This window comes from Periplaneta americana, chromosome 5 (genome assembly GCF_040183065.1).
Source record: "Periplaneta americana isolate PAMFEO1 chromosome 5, P.americana_PAMFEO1_priV1, whole genome shotgun sequence".
Lineage (NCBI taxonomy): Eukaryota > Metazoa > Arthropoda > Insecta > Blattodea > Blattidae > Periplaneta > Periplaneta americana.
Genome location: NC_091121.1, coordinates 71118438 through 71146362, shown reverse-complemented (window position 1 = coordinate 71146362; position 27925 = coordinate 71118438). Strand labels below are relative to the sequence as shown.

The 27925-nt window shown below is 33.7% G+C and overlaps 1 protein-coding gene across 7 annotated transcripts in view; it reads left to right on the top strand.

Moving 5' to 3' along the window:
• Window positions 1–27925, top strand: part of LOC138699820 (trichohyalin-like) — a 412868-nt gene that overhangs the window by 285154 nt on the left and 99789 nt on the right. For 5 of the 7 annotated variants that reach the window (XM_069826003.1, XM_069825997.1, XM_069825996.1 and 2 more), the window contains 2 exons: window positions 5973–6106; window positions 20922–21251. In XM_069826003.1, the coding sequence (XP_069682104.1) occupies window positions 5973–6106; window positions 20922–21251 (464 nt within the window). Of the gene's footprint in view, window positions 1–4640; window positions 4697–5972; window positions 6107–20921; window positions 21252–27925 lie in introns of all 7 variants that reach the window. The other 2 variants (XM_069825999.1, XM_069826000.1) reach the window with 2 other exon arrangements.

The window sequence follows — 27925 nt, the reverse complement described above, 5'->3', positions numbered from 1 at the left end:
GAACACAAGTCCTTCAGCTTGTTCATTAGCAAAATTACGTAGCTTCTTCATCACAGTAATTGAATTTATGTTCAATATTCTGCTCAATCATCTTTCTTCATTGGCATGAAATATCATGATGTAAGTTATATTTATTATTAATTAATTTAAATAATATAAATAAATATAATTTGTTCATAATTATTTGACAGTGTCTTACAGATTTATATTCGTACATACTATTAGTTTCATAATAATAATAATAATAATAATAATACTTACTTACTTACAAATGGCTTTTAAGGAACCCGAAGGTTCATTGCCGCCCTCACATAAGCCCGCCATCGTTCCCTATCCTGCGCAAGATTAATCCAGTCTCTATCATCATACCCCATCTCCCTCAAATCCATTTTAATATTATCCTCCCATCTACGTCTCGGCCTCTCTAAAGGTCTTTTTCCCTCCGGTCTCCCAACTAACACTCTATATGCATTTCTGGATTCGCCTATACGTGCTACATGCCCTGCCCATCTCAAACGTTGGATTTTAAGTACCTAATTATGTCAGGTGAAGAATACAATGCGTCAGTTCTGTGTTGTGTAACTTTCTCCATTCTCCTGTAACTTCATACCGCTTAGCCCCAAATATTTTCCTAAGCACCTTATTCTCAAACACCCTTAATCTCTGTTCCTCTCTCAGAGTGAGAGTCCAAGTTTCACAACCATACAGAACAACCGGTAATATAACTGTTTTATAAATTCTAACTTTCAGATTGTTGGACAGCAGACTGGATGATAAGAGCTTCTCAACCGAATAATAACACGCATTTCCCATATTTATTCTGCGTTTAATTTCCTCCCGAGTGTCATTTATATTTGCTACTGTTGCTCCAAGATATTTGAATTTTTCCACTTCTTCGAAGGATAAATCTCCAATTTTTATATTTCCATTTCGTACAATATTCTGGTCACGAGACATAATCATATACTTTGTCTTTTCGGGATTTACTTTAATAATAATAATAATAATAATAATAATAATAATAATAATAATATACTCCATTTTCTTATAGTGCTGGCATCATTGCCTTAGTTGATAGAAATTTATATATGAAATTTTGCAGCAGTGCGGACATCCTCTCCTTCGTATATTCACTTGCACATTGTTCACTTTATTTTGTTTTCTATCTTTCATTTTAGTTTTTATCTCCATTGTACGGCCAATGACTCCTGTCAAGTGCCACTGCATTGAATAAAAAAAATTATATATGAAAGTTTCATTACATATTCAGGGAGTGTCTCGGAAATACATGCTCTTACAAATAAAGTTCTTGTAATAGACTGGATTGCAAAGCGTTATCATAACGTATATCAGACATTACCTCCTGCATTGTTATCGTCATAGCTATTTTCTTTTTGTAATTTTTCTCTTATTAAAATATATTTTTGCATCTTACTTACTTACTTACTTACTTACTTACTTACTTACTTGCTTTTAAGAAACCGGGAGGTTCATAGCCGCCCTCACATAAGCCCGCCATCGGTCCCTATCCTGAGCAAGATTAATCCAGTCTCTATCATCATATCCCAGCTCCCTCAAATCCATTTTAATATTATCTTCCCATCTACGTCTCGGTCTCCCCAAAGGTCTTTTTCCCTCCGGCCTCCCAACTAACACCCTATATGATATTTTTGTATCTATACGTTTAATTTTGAAGTTGCTGAACATCGTATATGGTGTTGTGATTTACAGTAGTTTCGTACAGTATCAATATATCGTTGAATTCTTCAACTTAGAGACTACGTATTTTTTGCACAATCATGCTCTTTTTGCATATTTACCATCATTGTTGCATGCCATGTAACTTGGAGATACAACACGTTCAATGGTTACTACGGAAACGTAGGAAATAACAGTGCAGTAAGTTACAACACAGATGTTGTAAGTAAATTCTCTACAGACGAGTTAAAACAAAAGAATATAAGAACACGGTGACCTAGAAATTTACACATTGTCATTAACAAAATGACAAACGTTCGATTCAAAATAAATACATAACTAAAATACATGATAAATAAAATAAAGAATCTGATGTAGATCATGATTGTGCAAAAAAATAATATGCAATACACGGGCGTTAGGAACAGAGCCTCGGGAATTAAAAAAACTCGGCTTAAGCGCCTCGTTTTTTAAAACTTTCCCTTGCCTCTGTTACAGTACAGAGCACTTACCAACCTAGTATCGCAATATACTATAACGAATTGTTGCAAAGAATAATTTACAGTGACCAATATTTAGCAAAGTTTTCTTCTATTTGCGACTAACATACTTAGTACCCAGGCATTAAAAGAACTACTTACGGATCATACTCAGGTCGGTAGTGTACTAACATTCGAAATGCACTACATATGGACCAATTATTTGGAAATTGAAGTCCTTCAGACAAATCCCCCCTAACTATTGCCGCTTATCTGGAAAAGTGAAAGTTTTTAATTCCACGAATGTTGTAAGAGTTGTGTCTGTGCATTACGTTACACGAAAAGGTAAAAGCTAATTGAATTAACAGAACTTGAATAAAATCGATGTGTATCTGTTTTTCAGGATATAACTTAAAATAATGGAGCTGTTTAGGCTTGTCTATAGAATTAATAAGATGTGAAACGCTGCTTATATCATCTCTCAACAATAGGCTACTTTACTGAAATCATTGTTAAAATATACGAACATCCACCGAAATTCCACATTGAGGTTTTTTTAACTTCTGGTATTATTTATTTTAAAAATAATGTAAATGTTTTTATTTTCATTAGGATTTTGGCAATTTTTCAATCCATTTCAATTTCGTGTATAAGTGGGTGGTTTTAATTTAAGAAACTGGACTAAAAACTACTTTTTTCAAAGTAAACTTAACACTATATTCTTGCTAATTGATGATCCCTTAATAGTGATTTTCTTGCTGCCTGTTTCAAAATATAAGTCAGAAGTTTAAAAATAATTGTTTATAGAGATGTTGTACACGGTATAATTTGTAATTTACAGGACACATTTTCAAAAGTAGTGTCATAGTAGTGTGATAGAGATATTTTGTGAAAAAACGATTATGTGTTGATATATTCTCGGATTATGGGCATTAATTAATATATGGGTATTAGGATAGACGTAAGTGTCTAATTTTCTTCTAGTATGACGGTTTTATTTTTACGTAATCGCAGTCATTAATACGTATTATTTCTGTACAATCTTTTCTAGTGTGTTAGATTTTAAATACACAAAGTACAACGTGTCCAGCTTAGAGAGATCGAGAAATAGATGCTCATCATTTAAAATCAGATGAAGATATTGTTTTGATTTACCGGTACATCTGACAAGATGCAGAAACTGTCCAAGTTTTTGCACCAATGGTTTAAAGCAGTTGCATTTTCATGCGCATGCGCACTAACGTTTACGGTGGAATCAAGCCTGGCGCCATTCAATAGAACATTCCGATATTGGACCATTTTCCTTCATCGAGGCGACAATAAAAGGGAATGTATATCTGGACATGTGGAGAACTTTTGTTGTTGATCAACTCCCCCAGGATCGGTTTTTCAGCAACAAGTAGAACCCTTGTCTGGCTACCTAGGTCACCCGACTTGACGCCCATTGACCTCTTTCTGGGGCTTTGTGAGGAATGTTGTGTACCAACGTGGTACAGTTAATACTTTGAAAAAACTGAGACAACGCATTATAAATGCAGCTGCGCTAATCACTCCACAAATGTTATGGAACACTTGAGTACCTTTTGGATGTCTTCAGGGTAGCTCGAGACGCACACATCGAGTTGCACTGACCATTCCCCGAAACTCGGAGAGTTTTTACATGAAGTTGTACAAAAAGTTATGTTATAAAACTATTATATATACTTTAAATTAGCACTTATTTCTCGAGCCCTCTAAGCGGGACGCAGTGTATACGCCAAAATTATGATATTCTGAACTTCATCTTAATGGTTTAAAAACACTTTTACTTCGATTACTAAAGTAACTAAATTAAACAATGTCTGTTGGACAATTTTTACCATAATGATACTACGCTGCGTTTCAGTCACTGATGTAATATGTGTGTTTTCGAGATACAACTGCGAAGAAATACTGTATATGACTAAGGAATCTGCTAATTTTGACGAAGTAGTTTTTATAAACAGGTGAATAAACTACTTATCTTAAATTATCTTCGGTTGTGATATTCAGAGTTATAATTTTGACCAAACTTAGTTTGAATGTTTACAAATATAGATTAATTTAGCTTTACGATAAATTCGCTATCATATTTAGAAGGAAGGGCTTTTAAATCAGTATGTGAGTGGACAGAAATTAAGTAACAGTTCTCTGGTTTCAGTAACCACTGCATGATAAAAGCATGGTAGATTATTATGTTATTTTCTTGACGGATATGCATTTTTTTCTTACTGGAGCACTTAAAGGTTCCGTCCTTGTTTATCAAAACCATATATGGGACCATTACTAATCACTAATATTTCTACATATTTCAGAATAAAACTAATTGGTATAAGAATCTCTCTTCCTTCTGGTGGCATAAAATTTATATGACTGTTGTGTTTATGAATTGGCTTTAATAAAACATGTCTGTTGTTTCTTTCAACGAAAGGAATTCTGTTTTAGGGAAGGAGGAAGAGAGGCAAATGTTTCAACAAATGCAAGCATTGGCACAAAAACAGGTGGTTAACATTTTGTGGCGTAATCGTTTAGTCTATTTCTTGTTATGGTTTACCCCTTTTTATTTGTTCAGTTTCTCTTTTTTTTTCAGATAGTCTATCCACGCACTCGCACGGTGTTAATTTCTGCATTATCTCTCTTTAATACTAGGCATACATACGTTTTTATTTTGGTTATGAGAAGGCGAACTTTATTCTTTTTGCATTTTTTTGATGTTGTGTTCAGTGGCACAGTCATCCAAGAATATTTGTTAAAAATGTAAAAGTTTAGATTGTGTGATTTAATATAATTTTGGGAGGGGAATGTTTAAATAAAAAATTATATAATTTATAATATATTATAGAAAATACTTAAATTTTAAGCACTGTAATTGAACATGTTTCATATAAAGCAATGTAACATTGCCCACTACTTAAGCCAAGACTTGCAGCAAACACAATTCCGCGCAAGTCTTAGCAGTTTCACCTTCACTAAGTTAAACGTTTTACGTCTCTAGTCCAATGTCAGGGACTGAGTTGTTATGATGGAAACTGAAAACATGTTTTGCTCTATATGACATAGATTCTATTCCTCTAGCTATGTTCTGCAATATATCCATTCCCTGACCTGCCTACATACAGTGATATTCCCACATTGGATGTAATAACAAGTTTTAGATTTAAGTTCCTATGTTTTTTTGTTCCCCTTGATAAAGTGAACATCACTTGGAGAGAGGTAAGGTAGCTTCACCTCAACGGACGCCGATAATCACTTAGTCTTGTAAATAATGTGACTAGTTCTATTATGTCTTGAAGAAGCATCGAAACCTGACATGACTTTTATGTTTGTTGCTCGAATTCAACTGAGGACCCAAGTATGTGCTCAGCCTGGGGATTTACTTGTAGCCCTATGCCAGAATGTGAGTACTGTATGTGGCTAAACTAGTATTGTGTGTCCTCCTTATTATACACAGAACAGATACACAAGATCATTCCATTTGGGCCGGCTCATACTTTGGAGCGAGTGCCTCTGTTTCACAACAAAAGAAATTGTTATCTTTAATCAAATATTCTTGGATGTCTGTGCCATTCACAAGCACATTATTATTGTACCAACTTCTAGCCCCCCTCCACGCTTGTGTAGACCCCCCCTCAAAAACCCCCTCTGAACCCTCACCACCATCCACCTTCGCACCGGTACATTGCCGAGAGACAACTGCACTCTGATCTACTTTTTTTGTTTGTTTCTCCCTGATGATACCCTTGTTTACGTTGTTTACGTTGCTTTGGATGTTTGTAGGTGGTAAAATGCTAGACGAAGAGAGAGTGGAGTTTGAGTCGATGCAGGCCAGACTGATAGAGAGTGAGAATAGATTGCGTCACTATGAGACACTAGTGAGGAATCGAGACCAGGAACTCAATAAGACTAAGAGAGTGAGTACGCCGATGATCTGTACTAGAAAAGTCAGGCCATCACCAGCAGGAGATACGGCGCGAGAGATTGCATTCCCTTGTGATGCTTATTACAGAATGTGTGTGTTTTTGTACATATCTGTGCTGAATTTCTGGTGTTAACGCATTTCAAATATTATTAACGCGTACTGAGATGCTTGTTGTTGATAACAAAATGTGTGCCGCTTTAATTTTTGATCCAAATGTGAACTAAAAATTCGTTATTTTGTCGTTGTTTTGTTGCAAATCTTCAGAATTTTTCTCAGCGCAGGAACTTGGAGTGTCTTGTTACGGATTGCAGGTCATCTGCCACTGGTAACCTTTCAGTAGTACATTTATTACCATGTATTTTGTATATAACTAACAAAGCTGTAACAAGTAGGCCTGGATGAGTGCTCCCAGCGTTAACATTTAACACTGTTTCTGTTGTTTTAACAATTTTCTATCCATCACTGTGTGATCCAGACACAAAATTAATTATATGTCTTTAAGATTTTTCAACTTTTGTATTACAGCAGAGATGTAAAAATGTGCCTCGCGGAGTGATTTCCCCTCATTACCTCCTCCTACAGATTTAGGTGCGTGCGATGGGATTGAGGGAGAATCGCGTGACTTTGACATAAACAACCCCTCTCTCAGCGTCACATCAGTGCGGTGGAGAGGGTAATACGTCACGCACGATTTCTCTTCATTTACATCCCTGTATTATAGCAACGTTCCTTGAATCTTTTTCTTGTGTTTTAAGCCTGGAAATTTTCTCGAACTGTTACTGTCCCTAGTAGGCCTATCAATTATGATAGCAATGGCATTCTTTCATATATATATATATATATATATATATATATATATATATATTAATATCTCGTATATTTTTATTATGATTGCTTATAATTATGAAGTTAAAAAACATTCATTCTCCGGAATAAAGAAAGATGCAGAGACATTCGTTTCGCATGAGTAGCCCTGAATAATGATCGTTATGTTAAATCGATATGTTTTCGAGATCTTTGTATTGCTGTGGTAAGAATATCAGATAAGTTCATATTTGTATCCCTGATTTACTTTCTGTCATACCTGTATCACTTGCTGCCATATTAGACATAAATAACGTCTAATTCCAACCATGAAGGTTAAATGTTTTCCTTCTTATATAAAATTTTAAATGGAGAACTTCAATTAAGAGTCATTCTCATGAATCATTATACGAAAAGTTAGTGACTGCAGACTCAACATAGTTTTTGCCATATTAATTTTGGAAATTTCACTTTTTAGATACAATATGTTATCACTTTTGTATACGTTGATGACCGGAGAATTGTGGAAAATATAACATGAGATAACTTTGTTAGTAGTAGTAGTAGTAGTAGTAGTATTTATTTATTTAACCTGGTAGAGATAAGGCCGTCAGGTCTTCTCTGCCCCTCTACCAGGGGATTACAACTATAATATGAACAATAGAATTAATTAATTGTTTAAAGAAATTACCATTAAAATATTTATTTTGTGAAATCATTTCTAAATCACGTTAAAATCAGTGTAGTTTGGCGAAATTATGCTATGCAAATTTACATATTTTGTTAGGCCTATTGTATCCAACATTATTAAAATAAGAACATAGTGTATTTTTAATATTATTTGAAGTTCATTACATAAAACTAAAAATGAAACACACTAGTCTCTCATAAAATATATACCAATTTTGCATTACTGCTTGTCAAGTGAGTTTGGGATTTTAATGTGAGCAAATCTGAAGTACATCGAAACGCGACATTTTTGCTGTCGATTAGCGTGCTTGTGAAAGCGATCAAAGATACAACCAAGACCAATTGTTATCTTGTTATTGTAATTACAGTATATTGAAATTAGTAAATACCACAGTAGTAGGCTACTTCTTCAGCTCTTCTTATATACCTAGATAATGCGAAAAACAAAAAAAAAAAAAATACTTTCCCATTGATAAAGTCATCCGTTACCAATTCTTTGTATACAAAACTGATCAAAAGAACCACCGCTTGCTTTAACGCATCCATGCATCTGATGGATCTTATACTGCCTGCTCGTAAGACCATTCTAACAATGATTTTCACTGAAATAGTGTGTTTCCATATTCCAACGCTAGGTGCAGCAACAACCAGCTCATCTGTTTGTCTTGTTCAAACTATAGATAATGTTCTACCTACTTTGTGCCAGTGTGACAAATTGAAGTGTGTTACGAATAATAATCGTAGAAACTTGTGTCAGAAACTCTTGTGGGTAAATTCGTGAAACCTCTACTTATTAATGTAGGGAAGTTCCACACAGAAAATGTTTTCCGGTTTTCTTGTCCGGAGAAACCCCTTTCTCGGAAAGTACTGAAGCTGTAAGTTCCTGAGGCACTACTTCATTTTTATTGAATTGCCTAGTTTCAAAAGTCCCTATCTAAAAAAGTTCATATATTTTCTGTAAAGTGGTAGAATATGAACGGATCACGGTCTTCGTCACTTTTTTAAGAACAAAAGTAATTAATTAACCTTACAAGTTTCTTAAAATGCCCCACTAGTAGTTAATTTGCAATTTTAACTTGAAAACTATATTTAATTCTGTCACTTAGCAGCTTCTTTAACTGAGCAACTCATTGGGTTTCATATTTTAAATTTAGTTTATGCATATCTAGTTATATTTCCTCTTTTTTCAAGACCAAAGAATATAATGGATTAACGAAGCTATTTGAGTCGCGAAATAAATTAGTAATATTTTAATCAAACTGCAAACATAAACCATAGGACCTGTATCTACAAGCGACTTTAATGGTCGTTACGAGCTGCCATCTAGCGACAATTTTTTTTATATTTATGTACCTAACATGTATTATCATTGAATGACCAGGCATTATAAGCAGACATCGGATGCATGGATGCGTTCGAGCACAAAATTTCAGAAACTCTTTATGTAAAAGTACCATACATCAAAACTTCTGCACAAGTATAATAGTGTTTTAAAACTATTGTGTGTGAACTCATTCGCCCTCAGAATTATAAACGTTGTTTCCAAGAACATATTATTTAAGATACAGAAAATTTTTTCCTACAACGTAACGACATGTCATATAATAAAGATATTTTTACGATGATAATATTAACGTAATGGAATGTAATTGAATGCTTCCAATTAAAACAATATATATTAAAGCTGATGCTAGTTTCAATAAAACCTCTCAGTAAACATAACCGACTGCCGGGTAGGTTAGTTGACAGAGCAACAGCTACCGGCTAGGAGGTCCCGGGTGGTAGTGGGACGTTACTCGTTGCCAAAACTTCCAGAATGGCCCGAGATCCACTCAGCTTCCTGTCAAATTGAGTACCGGAACTTTATTTTCATTTTCCCAATGCGCGTTCATGGCGTCTAACAGGAATATCTTCAATAAGTATAAAATTCTTTCTTTGTTACGTAGTAGAGCTGAAGATCAGTGAACGAACAGTGTTATCAGTTGCCAAAAGTGCAAAAGTATTTTACAAAACAGTTGATCTTTTACGCTGGGAAAGAAGTATCCGGTTCAACGACCAACATCGATCGAAGTTTCGCTTTTTTCTGTTATCTCCATTCAGACGTATTCCCGATATCCCACAGGTGGTCTTTGCTGAATGTGTACATTTATGCACACGTGCTATAGCTATAGATATTCACATTCACTAATGCCGTCAGCTCTCGCAGCAGTTGAATAATCGCTGTCGTTCGGAGCAACAACATCGGACGAGCATTCAGTAACATGGGAAGTGAAATATGGACTTGATAATACGAACTTCTCAAACAGTAAAGTAGTATGCAATTCAAAGAATAACATGTGGCAAAATTTTAAGTAATTTTAATTACGCAGAGTAAATGCGAAAGATGAAAAATAAGGGTCGAGATGGCCAAAAATGAAGAGCTATCATTAGTAGGCCATGGTTAATCTTCATTCATACGTATTCAGGGTCTTAGAACCATAGCGTCATCGAAGAATAAGAAGATAACTGCAGATGTAGACAATGTCACATAAATTTTCAACAACCTGACATTTGTCCAAGTTTCCTTTACATCCGTTTTATTATGAAAACTTCTTACAGTGTGAAATTGTTTTACCACTTTCTTTACGCTTATTGTCGTGATATTGCAGAATCTTTTTTATTGGTAATTTGATTCAGGGAGATATAGTAGGCCTACTATAAAGAAAAAAATAATATTCTGCTTAAAAATATTATTGCATCGCAAATCTGTAATTTGAAATATGCAGTAAAATTTATTTAAGATTTTAATTGATTTTACGGTTACGTATGTGTAATTGATACAGAATTTAATTACTCTTAAACAGCTGAAAGGAAAAGAAATTGTAGTATTTTGTTATGCAGTGTTTGATGATTCCATCACGTGATCAGATACAAAGTTTCGAACTTACTACATTCGTGCCGCCCACAATATTCCAGTAGTTAGCAAGTTACCCGTTTGATCCTAGGTTTCCGGATTCAAAGCCGATCGAGGGCGAATGCGATAAAACCTCTAAAATGGTTTCCTCTAGGATAGGAGTAAAGCTGTGGATCTCTTGTCGTATGTATACGATATGTGAAAGAATTCTATGTTTGACAAGAGAACTCAAGTTAAATTTGATGGTCATTCTAGTCAACATTGAACTTGGACACGGAGTAAAGTCTGTACTTGAAGAAGGTCGTTAAAAATGTTACTATGATTAATGCTACTATTATTGATTTTCTCTAAATTCCTTTAAGATCGAAGTTTTGTTATTATTATTATTATTATTATTATTATTATTATTATTATTATTATTATTATTATTATTATTATTATTTCTTCAAGACTTTGTTCTCTAAGAGAAACATTTTCAAACTTTTGGCCTAAAAATCTTCCTTTTCGAAAAGCATACCCCTACTACAGCGTATAATGTTGTTGGTGAATTCCTGATACAGTAAGTAGATCCGAAACGTCGAATATGTTCTTCAACATGGAAATGACTTTTCAAAGGCATGTTAGGTCCGATAACCTAATAATAAAATTTCAAACATGTATTGATTTATTACCGTCAGAATTACTTATCAATAATCAAACATTTAAACCATTAGATTATTACATAAAATGGTACATAATGACCGACGAACGTTTTCAATTGCAGGTGGTCTTAAATTATAAAATAGTAGAACATGCTATGGTATATAGTTCGCTCGTGTTGCTGTATGAGCGGTGTATGAAACCAAAGTCACAAATTTAGTTGGGGAGAATGCTGGCCTAACCGCAATGTTGTAGCAATTGAAGATTGTCATACTATTTTATCTCATTGTACATTTAACCATTAGAACATTGTTTGTTATTTCAATACTTTGTATGGTTTTAAATTTTATATTACACGTATGTTCATAATTACTTATGTTTACACGTCCTATCATTTTAACTTTTTCAAACATTTTTAACGATTGTATTTAAACCAGAAATTGTAAGTGTTCATTACGTGTCTTTGCTTCGATGAGAACTGAGGATGCCATATTCATGGCGAAAACGTTCGTCGGTCATTATGTACCATTTCATGTAATAATATAATGTTTTAAATGTTTGATTATTGATAAGTAATTCTGACGGTAATAAATTCATACATATTTGAAATTTTATGGAAATGTTATGTCTAAGAACCTAACCACAGCTAAATCGTGAAAATCTGAAATTGAATACAAAATATAACATTTTTACTATTAGAAAGAATGAAGACTCAATTTGAAATTTCTACTGTATTTCCGTTTATTTTTAAGTATGGCGTTCGGACTGAAATTTTATGTCATACTCTATACAGAAATAATTGCAGGTTACGTTATTTTTATTTATGTTTTGTGTTTGGATCACACACTGTGGGACGCGATACTCTTTGCTATGTAATTAACGTTGGGTTCTAGGTTCTCTAGATTTAACCGCTTTTTCACGTGTTAATTAATTATACGAGACTCCTGGGAAAAATTATACAAGTCAGTACATTTAAATTACTAATATTACGCAACCCCTTGGGCCCCGCAGTCATTGTGTACTATCCCTGGGAGCTCGCTATTAATGTATGAAGTTAGGATAGCCACAGCCACGGGATAGCTAGGCGAACAGAGATGCTTTCGCAGTCACAGTTTCCTGATCTTGATACCTTGTATTGACTCGTTGCTGCTGACAGACCTGTGTGTCCAATTTTTTTGCTGTACGGCTGGTTGTATCTGTAAGCCAACACCTCAGTTGTCATTTTGGAAAGAATAACTTTTAATCAAATATCACAGTATTATGTAACTACTCTTCAGTTAAACGAGAAGATGTGTGTATGTATTTTAACATAATTAAAGATGTTAATATGCGTGTTTGGCTTACATCTAAAACTAGCTGTTGGGTGTCACTTTTCACAGTGTGTTTTGTTTCAACATATGTGTAATTTGTATTAATGTTGGTATTTAAACATTGATAAATAACTTTAAAAATCTCTTGGAAGAGAGAAGCCCTATAAAATATATGCATTTACTATGTTTACACGTGAACTAATGTTATTATGTTTTGACAGTTAATTTTAAAATATTGTAGACTATTATTATTGTAATTGTTTTAAATATTCTTCTAAAATATTTACAGTTTCGACGCACCACCTCAGGTAAATAATTATAATAATAATCAGAAAAATCTACTACACTTTCGCATATTAACACACATAATTATATAAATAAATGTGATATTATTAATTTGTATTTTTTACATTGTTGTACTAAAATAGGCATGCTTCATTTTAAAGTAGTAATGTGGATTTCAGAGTATAGCCCCAATCACAGTATATATTGTTGAAGTTTTTTTATAAAAATATCCTTCTTTCTGTTATTAATCGCAAATGTTCCTCGAATATTGTATCATACGTATAATAATACAGAACAGAACGAATATTACAAGGGTAAAAATAACGACCCAGAAAAGAACTGTATCTGTAAAATGTATACCAAATTGTATAGAGCCCGAATATATTTTCATAAGCCTACAGACATGAACTTTTTCATTAGGTTTCTTGACTACGAAACGGTCGGAGTTTATTCTGAATCAGCGTGCTTAATACAGAGTGAAACAAAAATACGGGTCAAAACTCCAAAAGTAGATTTCTCATGTGTACAGAAAAAAAAAACTTGTTATAACAACATGGATCTGGAATGCTTAATTCATATGTTAGGAATACGTTTATTTGCTAGAAGTGTGGTACAGTCTGTTGCCATTTCCTTGCATGAATTGTTCAAAATGTCTACCTCTTGCCTGAATATAGACCTCAGTTCGTCGTCCTGGTGTAGAACGTATTATCTGATAGGCTGCCACAGTTTGCTCACGGAGACTTGCTTCATCATTTGCAGTAGTCGGATACACCATTAGATCTACTTCAACTACTTCCATAGAAAGAAGGCTAATGGGTTTAAATCAGGTGAGCGTGGAGGCCAAGCAATTGGTCCACCTCTACCTATCCAATGACAACGATAACGTGCCTGCCAGCATAAAAGCTAAATGTTCACACATGAAGCACAGCCCTTGACGGTGTGAAATGTAGTCCAAGAAAGCAGTCAGTGTTGTGTACAATAAATATCTGTAGTTCTGCCTTGTAAGCCTGTTCGAAAGTACGTGAGTTCCCAACAAATGCCGGCCCAATATCTGATGGAGAACTTTTGTTGGTGAGAAAATCGCAGTGTTGTATTGGGATAAATGTCTGCCCACACGTGCCGATTATGGAAATTCTGGATTCCATCTCATATGGAGTGCAAGAATATCATATTTGAAAGTGTGATAGCTCAGAAATTAAGCATTTTCGGATCCATGTTGTTATTCCCGTTTTTCAGTTCTATATATGAGAAATCAATTTCTGAAGTTTTGTACCGCACTTACATAACAGCCTGGATAGTAAATAATTATTAACTTTACAGAATAATGTAAGTGTACATATGTGAGATTTTATGGTTTTTCTTTATATGCTACGGCTCGTGCTGAGAATCTTTGCACTCATACATAAATAAATTCATTTCGTTTTCTGGATTACACACAAAACGCATTATCGCAATATTTGTAATCCAAAAAGTTGGGCATTTTGATTTAATTTATAAAGTGTACGCAAATAATGATTGCATAAATTTCCGTAAATAGCTATACGTGTCTTGTAAGAATGTCTAATGCTTATCTGTTTATAAAAATAAGCATATTAAAATATATAATTATTAGAATATATTAGACCTTGCTCCAGTAGTTCACACACACGTAACAAATGTGTTTACCTCAAGAGATGCTAATCCTGTCACAAAGAGTCGTTCTTCACTTTCTTTGATTACTTAGTCCGATGAGGACTGACGGTTTCTGAATCTTTAAAAAATTCGCAATGAAAAGTATAGATAATTTTGTGTGTAATAATTACTTTCTCCCAGCCATATGGGTTGGAAATATACCTACTGCATAGCTTATTTCGTTTATCTTTGTATCTTATGCACGAAAAAAATTAAAATAAATCGTTACAGCGTATTCGAATAAATTAATCGTTTTAAGTTTTAAATTAAAAATAAAGCAATAATTCTAATAAAATTATATTTCAAATAAAGACGTCAATTTTAATAAAATTATATTTCATATACATCATTTCCAAATAAATTAATACTGCGAATGAACAAAATGCTTCCAATGCTTCAGGATAAATCACTGCTCATAGACTACTTTAATGCTAACAGCTATGCAGAAAAAGTGTTTCCGCAAAAAAATCTATTTTATATCATTAGGCTATACTTTCTCTATATAGGCTAATTCGTTATAATAAGAAAGTACTGTAAAACATGGAAGTACAGACATTGGAACCTAAGTCCTGATGATTTTTCCTGAAAGCCACTCAGATCCGCTGATACAAAGTAAGCGTGTAAGCTACAGTACAGTTTTATTGACGCTTAGAATGTCTAACGACAACACTACTTTAAAACTCAAGTTTTGGAAAATAGTAAATCAACCAAATGTATAATCTAGGTATATTATAAATTATTTTTCAAAACTACAGCTTGGTGTGAATTATTTTCTTAATATCACACTTATAACAAACTAACAGTGAAGGAGATGGCAATAATCAGTACAAAAATCAGTCAAAGACTAACACGTTATAGGCACTATATTATGAAATTATTTCAGAAATGTATGTAATGTATTAAGGGAACGCTTAAATTAGTTTATCATGAAATTAAAAATGTAATTCTGTTGATTGCTGATGTTTGTAACAAATTTATGTCTCAATCAAATTGTTTAAAATGTTTAAGGCCTAAACAAGCATTCATATCCTACTCTTCTAAATTTATTCGTCATTAAATAGCTTTTCCACATTTTGGCTGAAAACATTACATCTAATGCTGTCTGTTGAGAGCGAAAGCAATATTTCATTATTGATTAGTTTGAAGTGGAATTTGATTTATATTAGGCCTAATTTATTGCACTGGATTATCTAGAACTAACTTAAAGGCAAAGAGTTATAATACATGCGATCCATAACAATCTACGTGCGAGATGAATGTAAATTTACCATTTAGTGTCAGTTAAAGAGGAAATGTCCGACTTCTATAAACGTATGTACTTGTACAATTCTAAAAGCAATAATTAGGCCCTACATTGGAAATTGTAATTGAAATACTATTTTATAGCTAAGTAACGTGCTACAAAGAAATCTGAAGTTGGAAATATATCTCGTGGCTAAGAGAGACTATAAGAAGAGCCCCACTTTCGAGGTTTTCAGATAAAACGATTGTCTTATTTTTCTCGCCATTGCTTTAGAATTGTGGACGCAAACAAAGAAGATCAGTGTTGCTTCATTTCATTGCCTGCCAGCTACGCGATGAGGAGATTGTGATCGCATGACACTGGGACAATAAGATGTCCTTTCACACACCAAGATATGGGCGCAGAATACCAAGTGTCTTGTCACTTTATTCTTCGCATTACAATCAAACTGCCTGCGTATACATTTCTCAAAATTTTAAGTTATTACTATACCATGACTGAAATTTATTTAATCTTTCTTATAATACGTGAAGTACGATTCACAAAATTGTATTTAAATAATACTACATAATTAGCTTTAAAATTCTGATCTGCGCTCAATAGTTTCCAGATGGCATATATCTTTTATGAAGCTGAAAAACTGTATAGCATGACTATAATTCATAAAGTACTTATTTCGAAAATAATATAATAATATATAATATTGCGACAAGTTCTGCATTGGACAGACAGGCAGATCATTCCAAACACGCTACAAAGAACACATTAAAGCAATAACCAGAGGACACAATACATCCACATACGCCGAACACATAACTAATGCTAACCATACATACAATAACATAAATACAGACATGGAAATTCTACACATACAACCCAAAAACGAAAAACTCAACACACTAGAACAATATGAAATATACACACGCACTAAAACACACCCCGATCAAATTCTCAACACACAAATCAATTTCAGAACACACACACACACACTATTTGACTCCACTTTTCAACACGCAAACGCACCCCCACAACAGGCAACGAAATTCGAGATGACGCTGAGATCTAGTAGGCTCTGAGGATGATGTGAAGAAGCACCGAAACAGCTATACGCCACAGTTGCTTATGTAATTTAACACGAGTAAGTTTATATATTATTTTTTTTTTTATTTTTTTATTTATTTATTTTATTTTGTGACGTAGTGCAGAGGGCGGCCACTAGAGAGAACCCAAAAGTTGGAGCTTAATCTGAGACGATTCTAACCGGCGTCGGGATTGTATCCGGTGTAGCTTAGTGGATAAAGCATCAGCACGTAGAGCTGAAAACCCGGGTTCAAATCCCGGCGCCGGAGAGAATTTTTCTCCGTTCCATTACTCTTTCATCGTACGAGTAAGTTTGCCAATCAATCATTAATATTTTGAGTTTATATTCTATATTTCACCCATAATAAAATGGGAAAATGTGTAAAACTTTCTGTAAGATGAAGTCCCTGAAGTTGATTACAGGTGCAGACCATCGCTTTCGTTATTGCTTCAGCCGACATATAGCATGGAATGTGAATAAAAGGAAATTATGACGTCATACGCTGATAAGATGAATTCGGCCTAGTAAGCTAGGCGAGTCCACTTATATAAGGGAAGTTGGGCTCCACTTAAAATGTAGAAAATGGAAGAGTCCCTTAAATATCTGGGCCTATATGTGAATGTTGAAATTGATAACTTTAATAAGAGTCAGTATTGCTTTGTTACGGAAGCGAAAAAGTCTGAAGCAAATGCATATATACGTACTTATCGCAGGGAAAAAATACATGATAATAACTATGAAAATAAACATGGTGAACCAGTAAACAGATTTTTTTTAATTTAAAAAATGGAATGTATCAGACATACAGAATTTAGATAAGAAAACTACAAACTGCCGTAGCTAATCATTCATTGCCTGCACCATACGAAGGCAAATTTAATGTACAATAAATTATTTATACTTTCATTATACATCGAGGAATGGGAGTATTAGATCTTGAAAAAGTTACAGAATAACTGTATACAAACTGTTTTCATGTACCTGTGTACAAACACTCCAGATCCTTATATAAATGTGAAAATTAGGGTGCAAAAATTATAAAACATATAACTTAATAAAAAACTCTTAAAATATTAAACCAATCATTAGACAAATATATTTAAAAATAGAATGGCGCTTGCATTAGAGCAAAAAATTAACCATGTCCCAAGTTGACACAACACGAGTATCGTGTTAAGCATAATAATGCGTGAAAACTGTTATTTCTTAACGCGCTAGGAAATGCAAGAAAGAGTAGCTGAACACTGGGGTCTGACTGAACCAAAGGCTCTCATGGCAACAAATGTCACTCTACTCTGGGAGTTTTCTTATACGAACTAATAGAAACACTTAGACATTCTTAGCTAGGGTTTCCGGTGGATGATCAGCGAACTAACGTTTTTCGTATTCATAAACCAGTGTTAGCGATATGATATGTTATGAATCCTGTACAAGTAATCACTCGATAGCCGGGGCTAGTTTAGCACGCTCGTAGCGCGGGCTAGCGAAATGTCTATGCATAGCACCCTAAGCAAACAAACCAGATATCATAACCCAAGAGAGTAATGTTAGATTACTGATGAAGTCATCGCAGATTATATAAATACAACAAAAAAGGAATCTGAAAAATTGTTCAAGTATGTAGAGTTCAATATAGAAATACAAAGCATCAGACTACTATCACAGTCTACTATATACAGTCACGAAGCTTGAGTTTTGAGGGTGCTAGAAACAATAGACTGTGACGGTTCTATTTTGCATTGCCTGTAATGAGGCGATATTAACGATCCTAGTGGTGAACAACTATCTAATGTTTGCATATTTACTACGTATTGAGCTTCGCGACTGTATATACTAGACTGTGATACTATCACATTAATTACTGTCGGTGGTTTAGTAAATGTTGCAAATCGATTCACAGAAAACTTTCTGTTACTCTTGGAACACTAGGTTTAATTTTATTTATATACCTCCCGTTTAAGAAGAAATCTAAGAAGTTTAGAATATGCAACACCAGAGGTATACAGATCATTTGGAATCGTAATATTGTATTAAAAGTGTATTATAAACTGCATTATGTTTTCCCCCTTCAGACACTCCTTTTTTAAAATCCTGGGCACTGTTCTGATTGTAGAGAACAAAATTTGTACAAGGAGATACTGCTAACATATGCAAGACACACGTTATAATATTTTTTTTACTTTAAACTTAATTATGTGTCTTATTTTTTAATTTCGTTATTTTCCAGAATATTGTAGCCCTATAATAATAGCAATAATAATAATAATAATAATAATAATAATAATAATAATAATAATAATAATAATAATAATTACAATAACAATAATGTTATAGCTTATATTAATAATTAAATTTCACTAAAATAAAATTTGTTCAGTCTGTACAGTGAAATCGAATTAAGTTCTTTTCTGAGCACATAATGCAGTTATCTTTATATGTTTATTATAATTATGATCCTTGACATTCTATTGATTTGCTATTTCATTTTTTTTACAGTTCGTATAGTTTTCATTTCAGCAGTTGATTGCTACTCTAATCGAGAATTGGTTATTTAATGTTAAAGTATTAAGTACAGTCACTTATACACTGTATATGTTCAGTTATGTTTAATGTATTTAATAGTTATTTACATGTAAATAAATATTCATGTATTAAGTTATATTTAAATGTTAAACTTCGTTTTGTGTCGAAGTATAGCTCTCATGTGTAATTTATTTTTAATTTCTTCTCAAAAATCAAATTAACCATTTCTTATGAACTCCCGAGACACACTTGAATGTACCACGCTGCAGATCAAGTATAAAGATAATTGCATTATTTGTTAGTGAATATCTTTAAGGAATATATTAAGTACGTAAAATACACATTAATTACAATATATTTATATAAAAGTGTAATTGGGTATTATCTTCATTCTTATAACACAGAATTATGTCACTTATAAATAGCTACTACGGCATTTATGGAATAATTTTTAAAGAAATAATGTATAAACAGAAATACGACAAACGGTAGCAGTTGAAAGTTGCTAATAATTTAAAGTTAAAATGATTACTAGGATATGTGTAAACATAGTAAATGTATATAACATATAAAAGGGCAAGGAATGAAATAAGACAACATAGAGTAGACGTAGATTAGTAGTAGTACTTGAGTATTAGAGATTCTCTTTCTTTATTATTATTTTGTAAATTTACAAAAACCATTCCATCCATTGTGTTTTAAAGTGGAAATCTTTATTCCTCCTGTATATATTGTTGTATCCTCGAGACAACCCAGCGCTAATTTGGATACCCGTTGTTTCGGAACCACCATCAGCCTTGCAGGCTTATTTTGTAACTCTATTTCTGTTGTTTATCTCGAGTATCTGGTCAGAAAATAAGTCGCCTCCATTTGTTGAAGGCTATTTTATTGTTTAGTGATTTTATTAAGTGTTACCTTAACTAATTAATATTTCCATCGTTTGGCCCAGAAACTATTTTATTTTATCGGTTGGAAAGGATTATTTCGAATAATATAAAATTCATAAACATAAAGAAAAATAAAGGTATTGCAGAGAACTCAATACTTTCTTGAAATGTAAATATTAATAATAAATTGATAAAATTAGTATATTAGTATAGCTATTTTAGATAACTTGATTTCACTGTTTTAAAATAATAGGAAAGCATAAACATTACTTAGAAATACGGATAATAAAGTTTTCTTTAGATTTCAGTCGTGAATTTCAGTTAATATTCGTTTAGTATAAAACGTTACTACTCACACACTGTGCATTGAATGAACTGTTATCATTATAGACCATGAAAACATCAACCGGCCTTTTAAATTATACCTGGAGAATTATTTGTGTCACAAGTACACTCACTCTGAGTGTAAGACCAGTTTTCGCGTTCTCGAATACTTCGTCGTTGATATATTTTTGTGTTTTCACCGCGGTGAACACTTGAGAGTAGCAGCTGGCTGAATATTTGAGCGATAATAAATGTATTTGAGTTTACTCACTACGTGGATATGCACTAGTCCAGACTGTAGGGCTGATTGGCTTTGTTGTGTTAAGCCCTCACGGCAGCAGAGAGCGCTGTTGTTTCGAGGACTCCACCCCATCTTGTGTAAGGAAGTAGTGTTTCAACCAGCATACCACAAACTTCCTGTTAATCCATTTGTATATTTTGCTTGCTTATAATTCAGGAGTTAAAGGCCACCAATGAGACCCTTAGAGCACTGCAGATGCAATTAGAAAAAGCATACACTCAAAATTCCAGTGGCCCCTCTAACAGTACTCTGACGGCAATTCTGGAAACTAAGGATGCTCGCATTGCGACTCTGGAGAAGGAGGTGGCACTCCTGGAGCAGGAGTTGGATAGGATCCGCGAGACCGCGGGAACGGGAGGGGCGGTCCGGGAAACCCTGATGAGGGGTACCTCCCCCATTCCCCTGGTGGACTTGATGATGATGGATCATTCTGCCGCTACTGCAACATCTAGCTTGCCTAAACATGATTTTAGCTATAAACGACAAGTAAGTTTTCTTGAAAAAATTGAACAATTGGTTTCATGCATATATACGCGACGAGATTAAATTAAAAATAAACAGAACAGAATTTTTTCCTACCACACGTACAGTTAACAAACAGATTGAAGCATAAGTTGGCATTACAAGTGAAACCACAGAACTTTTCTTTTAGATGTGTTTTCTAGGAGGATTAAGGAGGGCTGGCGGAATGGGAACGGCTACAGCATTGTGTAGTCTTGTGGTGTGTGTGTACTCTTTTTTCAATTTTATGTGATTTGCAAAAAGGGACCAATCGTGCCAAATTCACAACCTTTTGACAGCATTGTGTCTACTTGACTAAATTTGCGTTTCATCTCATAGGAAGCCGGTAAACGTATCAAACTTTGCGGTACAGTTCTGGCAATCCGAAGAGGATATAGTGCGTGAGTAATGATAATAGAATATATTTACTTGTTACTATAGCAACATCCTACACCAGAAGTAAAAATACGCTAAAATTATTTTTTTAGTTGGAAAACATGTCATTGTTGTTGATGCCATATTTATATCTATATTTTCGACGTTTCGGATATCATTACAGAATAAAAAAAAATCCTCTTGCATTTTGATTATAACTTTGTTTTGCTCGGGCTAGCTCAATTATATTGCGAGATTGCATTGCTTTGGGTTTGATTGGCAGTCACTAGGCCTCACAATATGATCGTGCTAATCTGCGCATAACATTTGAAACAGAAATGAAACACTGGCTTTCATTTCTTGAGGATTTCCTGTTGCAGTGATATTCGAAACACCGACAATATGTATTGTAAACGCTCTAATGCCATAAATGAGCTTCAAAGTCGTACAAACTGGTTTAGTACATGCAGATTTTTGGCGCAAAGTCATTATCTTGGATACAGAGCGTTTCCCATTATTCACTGATTTAAATTTTGATGTCATGATTATCAAATATTCATCTATTGTCCTATTAAATGTAATTAATTAAAGGAAAACCATTATATTATGAAGAATACCTCCAATGTACTGTTTAGAGTTCAGTGGAATGGTTTTATTGGTGTGCTGTACAAAATAGAATACTCCCATAGAATAAAGAAACTCTTCCCGATAGACAAAACACAAATATATTTGTGCTGAACTTTCTAACTTTTCTGCCTACCCTCAATGTCTCCTTCTCCCCAGTCTTGTGGTTTTCATTAGCAATAACGTTAGTTTATTAAAGACCGAAGAATTTCAGCTTATCCGTGACAGCTCATCAAAACATTTTACCGTACGACAGCACACCGCTGGGAAACGCTACTGTTTGGAACTGAATGTAAAAGTTCCAAGTTATTATCCACTTGGTTTGCATCAATCCGTTTTACGTACGTGTGAAAGGCACGTAATATTTAACAACAAATCTAGAAACAGAATTTTCAAAAGTTAAATCTTTCCTGCCTTGAGAATTTGCCATCAAAATTTCTGGCCTTGAATAATTCAGTGACTTTAAAATAGCAATTTCATTTTTTTTAACATTGTCATCACTCTGAAAGTTTCATGAAAATCTCAAACTTTCTAGAGCAGATGTTCATAAGTTAACACTTAAATAATGTTTAACCTCCCTAGTTGAGAATGATCAAGCTATGCGGGCTGGTAGTACTTAGACATTTTTCCACGTTAAGGATTTTGCTTAAGTCTGAAATCTCAATAATATCCCCGAAATGTAGGCCAATGTTAAGTCGTCAGGATTTTGAGGTGCTCCATCAATCTGTGCCAACTCGCAGAACTCAAAGAAGTTTTGCGTTAATCCTTTCAGAATGTGTAACCTTAACATTTTAAAAGAACTGCATCCGTTGTTGTTTCACTTGCAGAACTGTCAGATGTTCTGTACATATCCTGTAAAATGCTGGTTCATGTAAAATTTCCATTTTGTTTGAATTGTTAGCGTAAGATATCTCTAACTCAAGTGCTCTGTTTCTTCCAGAATACAGGAAGGTGTAAATTTTTCATAATTTGAAGATATCCTATAATGAACTCTTCAGAAGTTTTGTATGGACACACTCAACCACTCACCATTGTTTGGAGTTACTCCGCCTCTCTGTACTCTTGCAAAACTCTCGGAAGTTTTGCATTAATTCTTCCAAGGAACTGGAAGCTATAATATTTGCAGAATCTGGATACACTCCATTTCTGTGCCTTCTTGCAAAACTCTCAAAAGTTTTGTAACGTTTCCTCTGAAGAATGGTGTAACATATACAGGTTTGGAGCTGCTTCATAATCGAACTCTATTCAAAATGTAAGTTATACACCGCCGCGCGCCACTGTTAACCCAAGACAAGGATGAAACGCTGTCATGGCAACATGTATAACAGGGTTCCTATTTGCGTATCACGAATCTTTATTGAGTGACCCCTCGTCTTTTCACTTTTTTCCTCCCCCACCAAAACATGATAATATTTTGGTGGCATTGACACAGCTTCTAGTTCGTAATGGAAATAACAGACTAACATTTTACCACCTTCATGCGCTGTCTGACTCACTCTCTATCCCTAACCCTTTTAGATTGTGTCTCTTTCATTTAGCAGCAACAGCATGTGTGATGGTGACCAGTAACCCTAATGTATGTAGAAGATTGTGTCTGTGCATGCCTCAGCTAGCATTGCCCACAGCAGAAGCTAGGTAGACTTTAGGAACCATAGATTTGTGCTGAGACTTAAAACTATTTCCAGTTGGTGGATTTTGTTGAAATTGAATCTATATAATTTAAGAAACAGCATTTAACTTTTGATAATAATATTTAATGTCAAAATAGTAGGTTTGCAATTCGCTTATATATATTTACTGATTTGGAATGTGTTTTTGCTTTTATACATAGTCTTTGGTCAATAACAAGCTCAACAAAGTCACATAGCAATCGGCACATCGCATGATTTCGTTGTTTGTTTGTTTTGGAAAGGGTGCACATTTTATTTTCATACAAACATGACACAAATGGCTACATTGTTTGCTACATATATTAAATTCCATGAAGAGAGCATTATGCACTCTCTATACGCATGAAAATTGCAAATATACAAAATATATTACCTGCAGTATGTTAACTGATTTCACAATTGTTTTAATGACATTGTTCTCACGTTTAATAATTACTTAATGGAAGTGGTGAACTTTTTCCTGTTGCTAGAAAAAATAAGTCAAGTTTATCATTGCCTAATGAAAATTTTAATGATATCAGTGTAAGCTTTCCATATGCAATTCACAATATAAAAGCCAGTACCTGTTAGCAGTGAATTATGCTCGACTCTGCTTACCAAGTACATAAATGTGGGTAAGTTATAGCACAGATATTAACTACTTTATAGTACAAAATTACATTTATAAAATGCACAACTGAAATAAAATTTATCTCACTATTTAGGTCACGGATGATCATGTTTGCTTGGCACTAGCAGAAATGGGAATCGCATTTCACATAGTAAATGCAATAACTGTAGCGATCTCCAAAACAGATTTGCATTTTAGCTCCCTCTTCTTATCGCTAATTATTGGATGAGTAATTAATGTGCTGAAACGATCAGTTGGAGAGTCCTAAATATCATTTATATTACAGCTTTGGCGTGTAACATAGCAGTAAATATCTCTATCAGACATCAGAGAGGGCTTGGCAACATTGGACATGAATTCAACAGTTACTTACCCACATTAAGAGATTCAGATTTTGTAATTAATGGTTATGAGACCACTGAGTTTAAGTTCGAATCGTTACGTATAGATCGTATAAGCTATCAAGTGAATCGAAACGTTTCGAATTGTAATCATGTTAATATAATATTAATTCCATTCATTGTACTGACAGGGTTAAAATGATATGGAAATATTTCCCGACGTTCACTCCATAACAAGACACAATATGATAAACTTTCCATAGCTACTCCAATTAACAGTTTCATGAGAAAATTTAGATTACTTTCAATGTATTTCCAAAGCTACCCACATATTATGTTCATAAAATACACACAAAATTGTATAGCACTGTTAGTTTCTTTTTTGTTTATGCTATTGTTTACTGAAATTAATATTTGTACATTTTATATTTCAACAGGAAATTTTAAACCTGAATTCAAAATTTATATAATATAATTTAATAGTATTTCCTCTAATAATTTATTCAACTTGTATTCAGTTGGTATTACACAATAGTTTCATTGCAAAATTATGTGTAAATATTTGCTCAAATAAGACAAAAATGTATATCAATGTAATATATTCGAAATAATCTCCATGAAAGCCTGGTAATATTCTAGTTCATGTAAAATATTACACTTTCTGAATATCTTTGTGAGTGTATTGATTTGAATTGAACCTGTCCCTTTCCGTTTGTGTGTACGTGTAACCACATGACACATTGTATGAATTACAATTAAATAATTGCACACTTTCTTCCATATTTTTCTTGCAATATAAAATGTTTTAAATGTTTAATTACTCAAACTCTGAATATATTTCAATATATCTTCTGCTTCTCTATATAAATATTTTTCCAACTCTGACATATCGACCTGATGTATTATACACCTCTTCTATGTTTTCCCCTTAAACCCGTCACAGCAGCCGCCCATTCTATACAATTTATGATGTTTGCTTTCTTTCTCAAAAGAATGTCTATGCTATATTGATGTATTCGACGCCTTTATTATTGGGTATTCATGTGTAGTTAAATTTGAATTTGGATTCATTGTAGCTTCTCTAACGTGCATGAGGTTTGTTCCTTATTCTGTTACACTTGTAGATTATTTTTCTTGTTAATATACCGAAAATTGTCGGCGGAATAATAAGTTTTTTATGGCTAAAGTAAAAATGTAAACAAATGTTTTGTTACATTACACAAAATACAGAATTAATCATACAATTAGACTATTCATTCGTGAGTCAGTTTTCTCCTATGTCTTTTAAGTTATCGGATGTGAACCTATCGACAGCCGGCAAGGTCAAACTGAGGTCATTCGAGTACCTTGACTGTTCATCAGTATTCAATCAATTCTAGACCGAGTGAATAAGCTTCCAGTTGCATAAGTTTAGTATTTCTTTCTATACGAGATAATTAGTGATGTTTCTTCACAGTGTGAATAATAATTCAGAAGAGTGTAGATCTATAGTCTTTCTGACTTGGGCGTCTTAATATCTCCTACGAAATATATTTTACAGCAACGAGTGTTTCTGTACGATACATTTCTTAAAACTGAGTCAGTTGGTAAGACGATAAGAGTATTTCGAGAGAAATTTCCTGGTGATAATATTCCTAGTAGAGAAACAGTTTGAAGACTTGTGAAATTTCTGAGAGAGTAGCGAACATTATTTAAAAATAGCAAAAAGTGAAGCGAACATTATTTAAAAATAGCAAAAAATGAAGCGAACATTATTTAAAAATAGCAAAAAGTGAAGCGAACATTATTTGAAAATAGCAAAAAGTGAAGCGAACATTATTTTAAAATGGCAAAAAGTGAAATTCCGGGTTTTAACAGAGCAGAAACTAGATGAGATTGATGAACGATTAGAATACACCAACAAAAACATTTAAACTTCTTGCCCAAGAGACTGAGGTGTCTAAATCGTGAGTGCGAAATGCCACAATAGTGCTTAAATTAAAACCATATAAAATAACCTTAGCATATCAGTTTATTCCTATAAATAAAGGCAGTAGATTAAGTAATTGTCACTGGATTTTGCGATCAGTTGAAGCCAATGAGTGTATGCGCCCCGAATGAAATCATTTTCAATATCTGCTGTAAATAAGATAAGATTTCTTAAATATGAACCTTTGACATGCATGGATAAATCACTCTCATAACCGGCCTTGCCTACCATCGCTTGGCGGTAACGACAGTGTAGCTACGGTCAGCAACAAGCGTGAAAACTGACACACAAACAGATAATCTCACTGTAGTTTAACTTTTTTGTGATATTGTAACTTGATTTCAATTTCCAATATTTTACTTAACTACGTGACAAATTATGACCTATATATTGTGAATTATGTAATTTGAAATTTGTTTCCAATGGCGTTCTCCGAGTTCAGTGCAGTTAATAGAGATTTTTAGGACTATTTAACAGTTTCATAAATTAAATTGCTTTGTTTCCTACAGCGGCATACTCCGTTTGTTTAATGTAAATAAATTCATTGCACGAGGTGATCTATGTTCGCCATTATCCCATACCGATGTCAATGTAAGACCCCGTTCACACGGTACGGAAATTCGTAGAAACGGGCATTTATTTGAATCGATTTCTTGCCGACAGCAGTATACATAAGCTACGGTTCGATTTTTTTTGCCGTATATAACTTAAATGTCATTATACACGGAAAAAAATCGAATCGTGTGTACACTGCTGTCTGCAAGAAATCGATTCAAATAAATGCTCTTTTTTAGAAATTCCCATACCGTGTGAACGGGGCCTTACTCGAAGAGTAATAGCGTCGACTTTCCAGAGTTGAAATCAGCAAGTTAATTTTATGAATTTCATGTTACTTATTAATCCAGAGAGATCCAAGACAAGTACAAATGTAATGCCCAGAACTTACTTGCTTTAGAATTTCAACGGGATAGTTATTATTTATAAAATTAGCACCATTGTACGTGTATTTCATTCATGTACATTCCTTAGAGCCCGCTCGCAAGGTACGGAAATTTCTCGAAACGGGCATT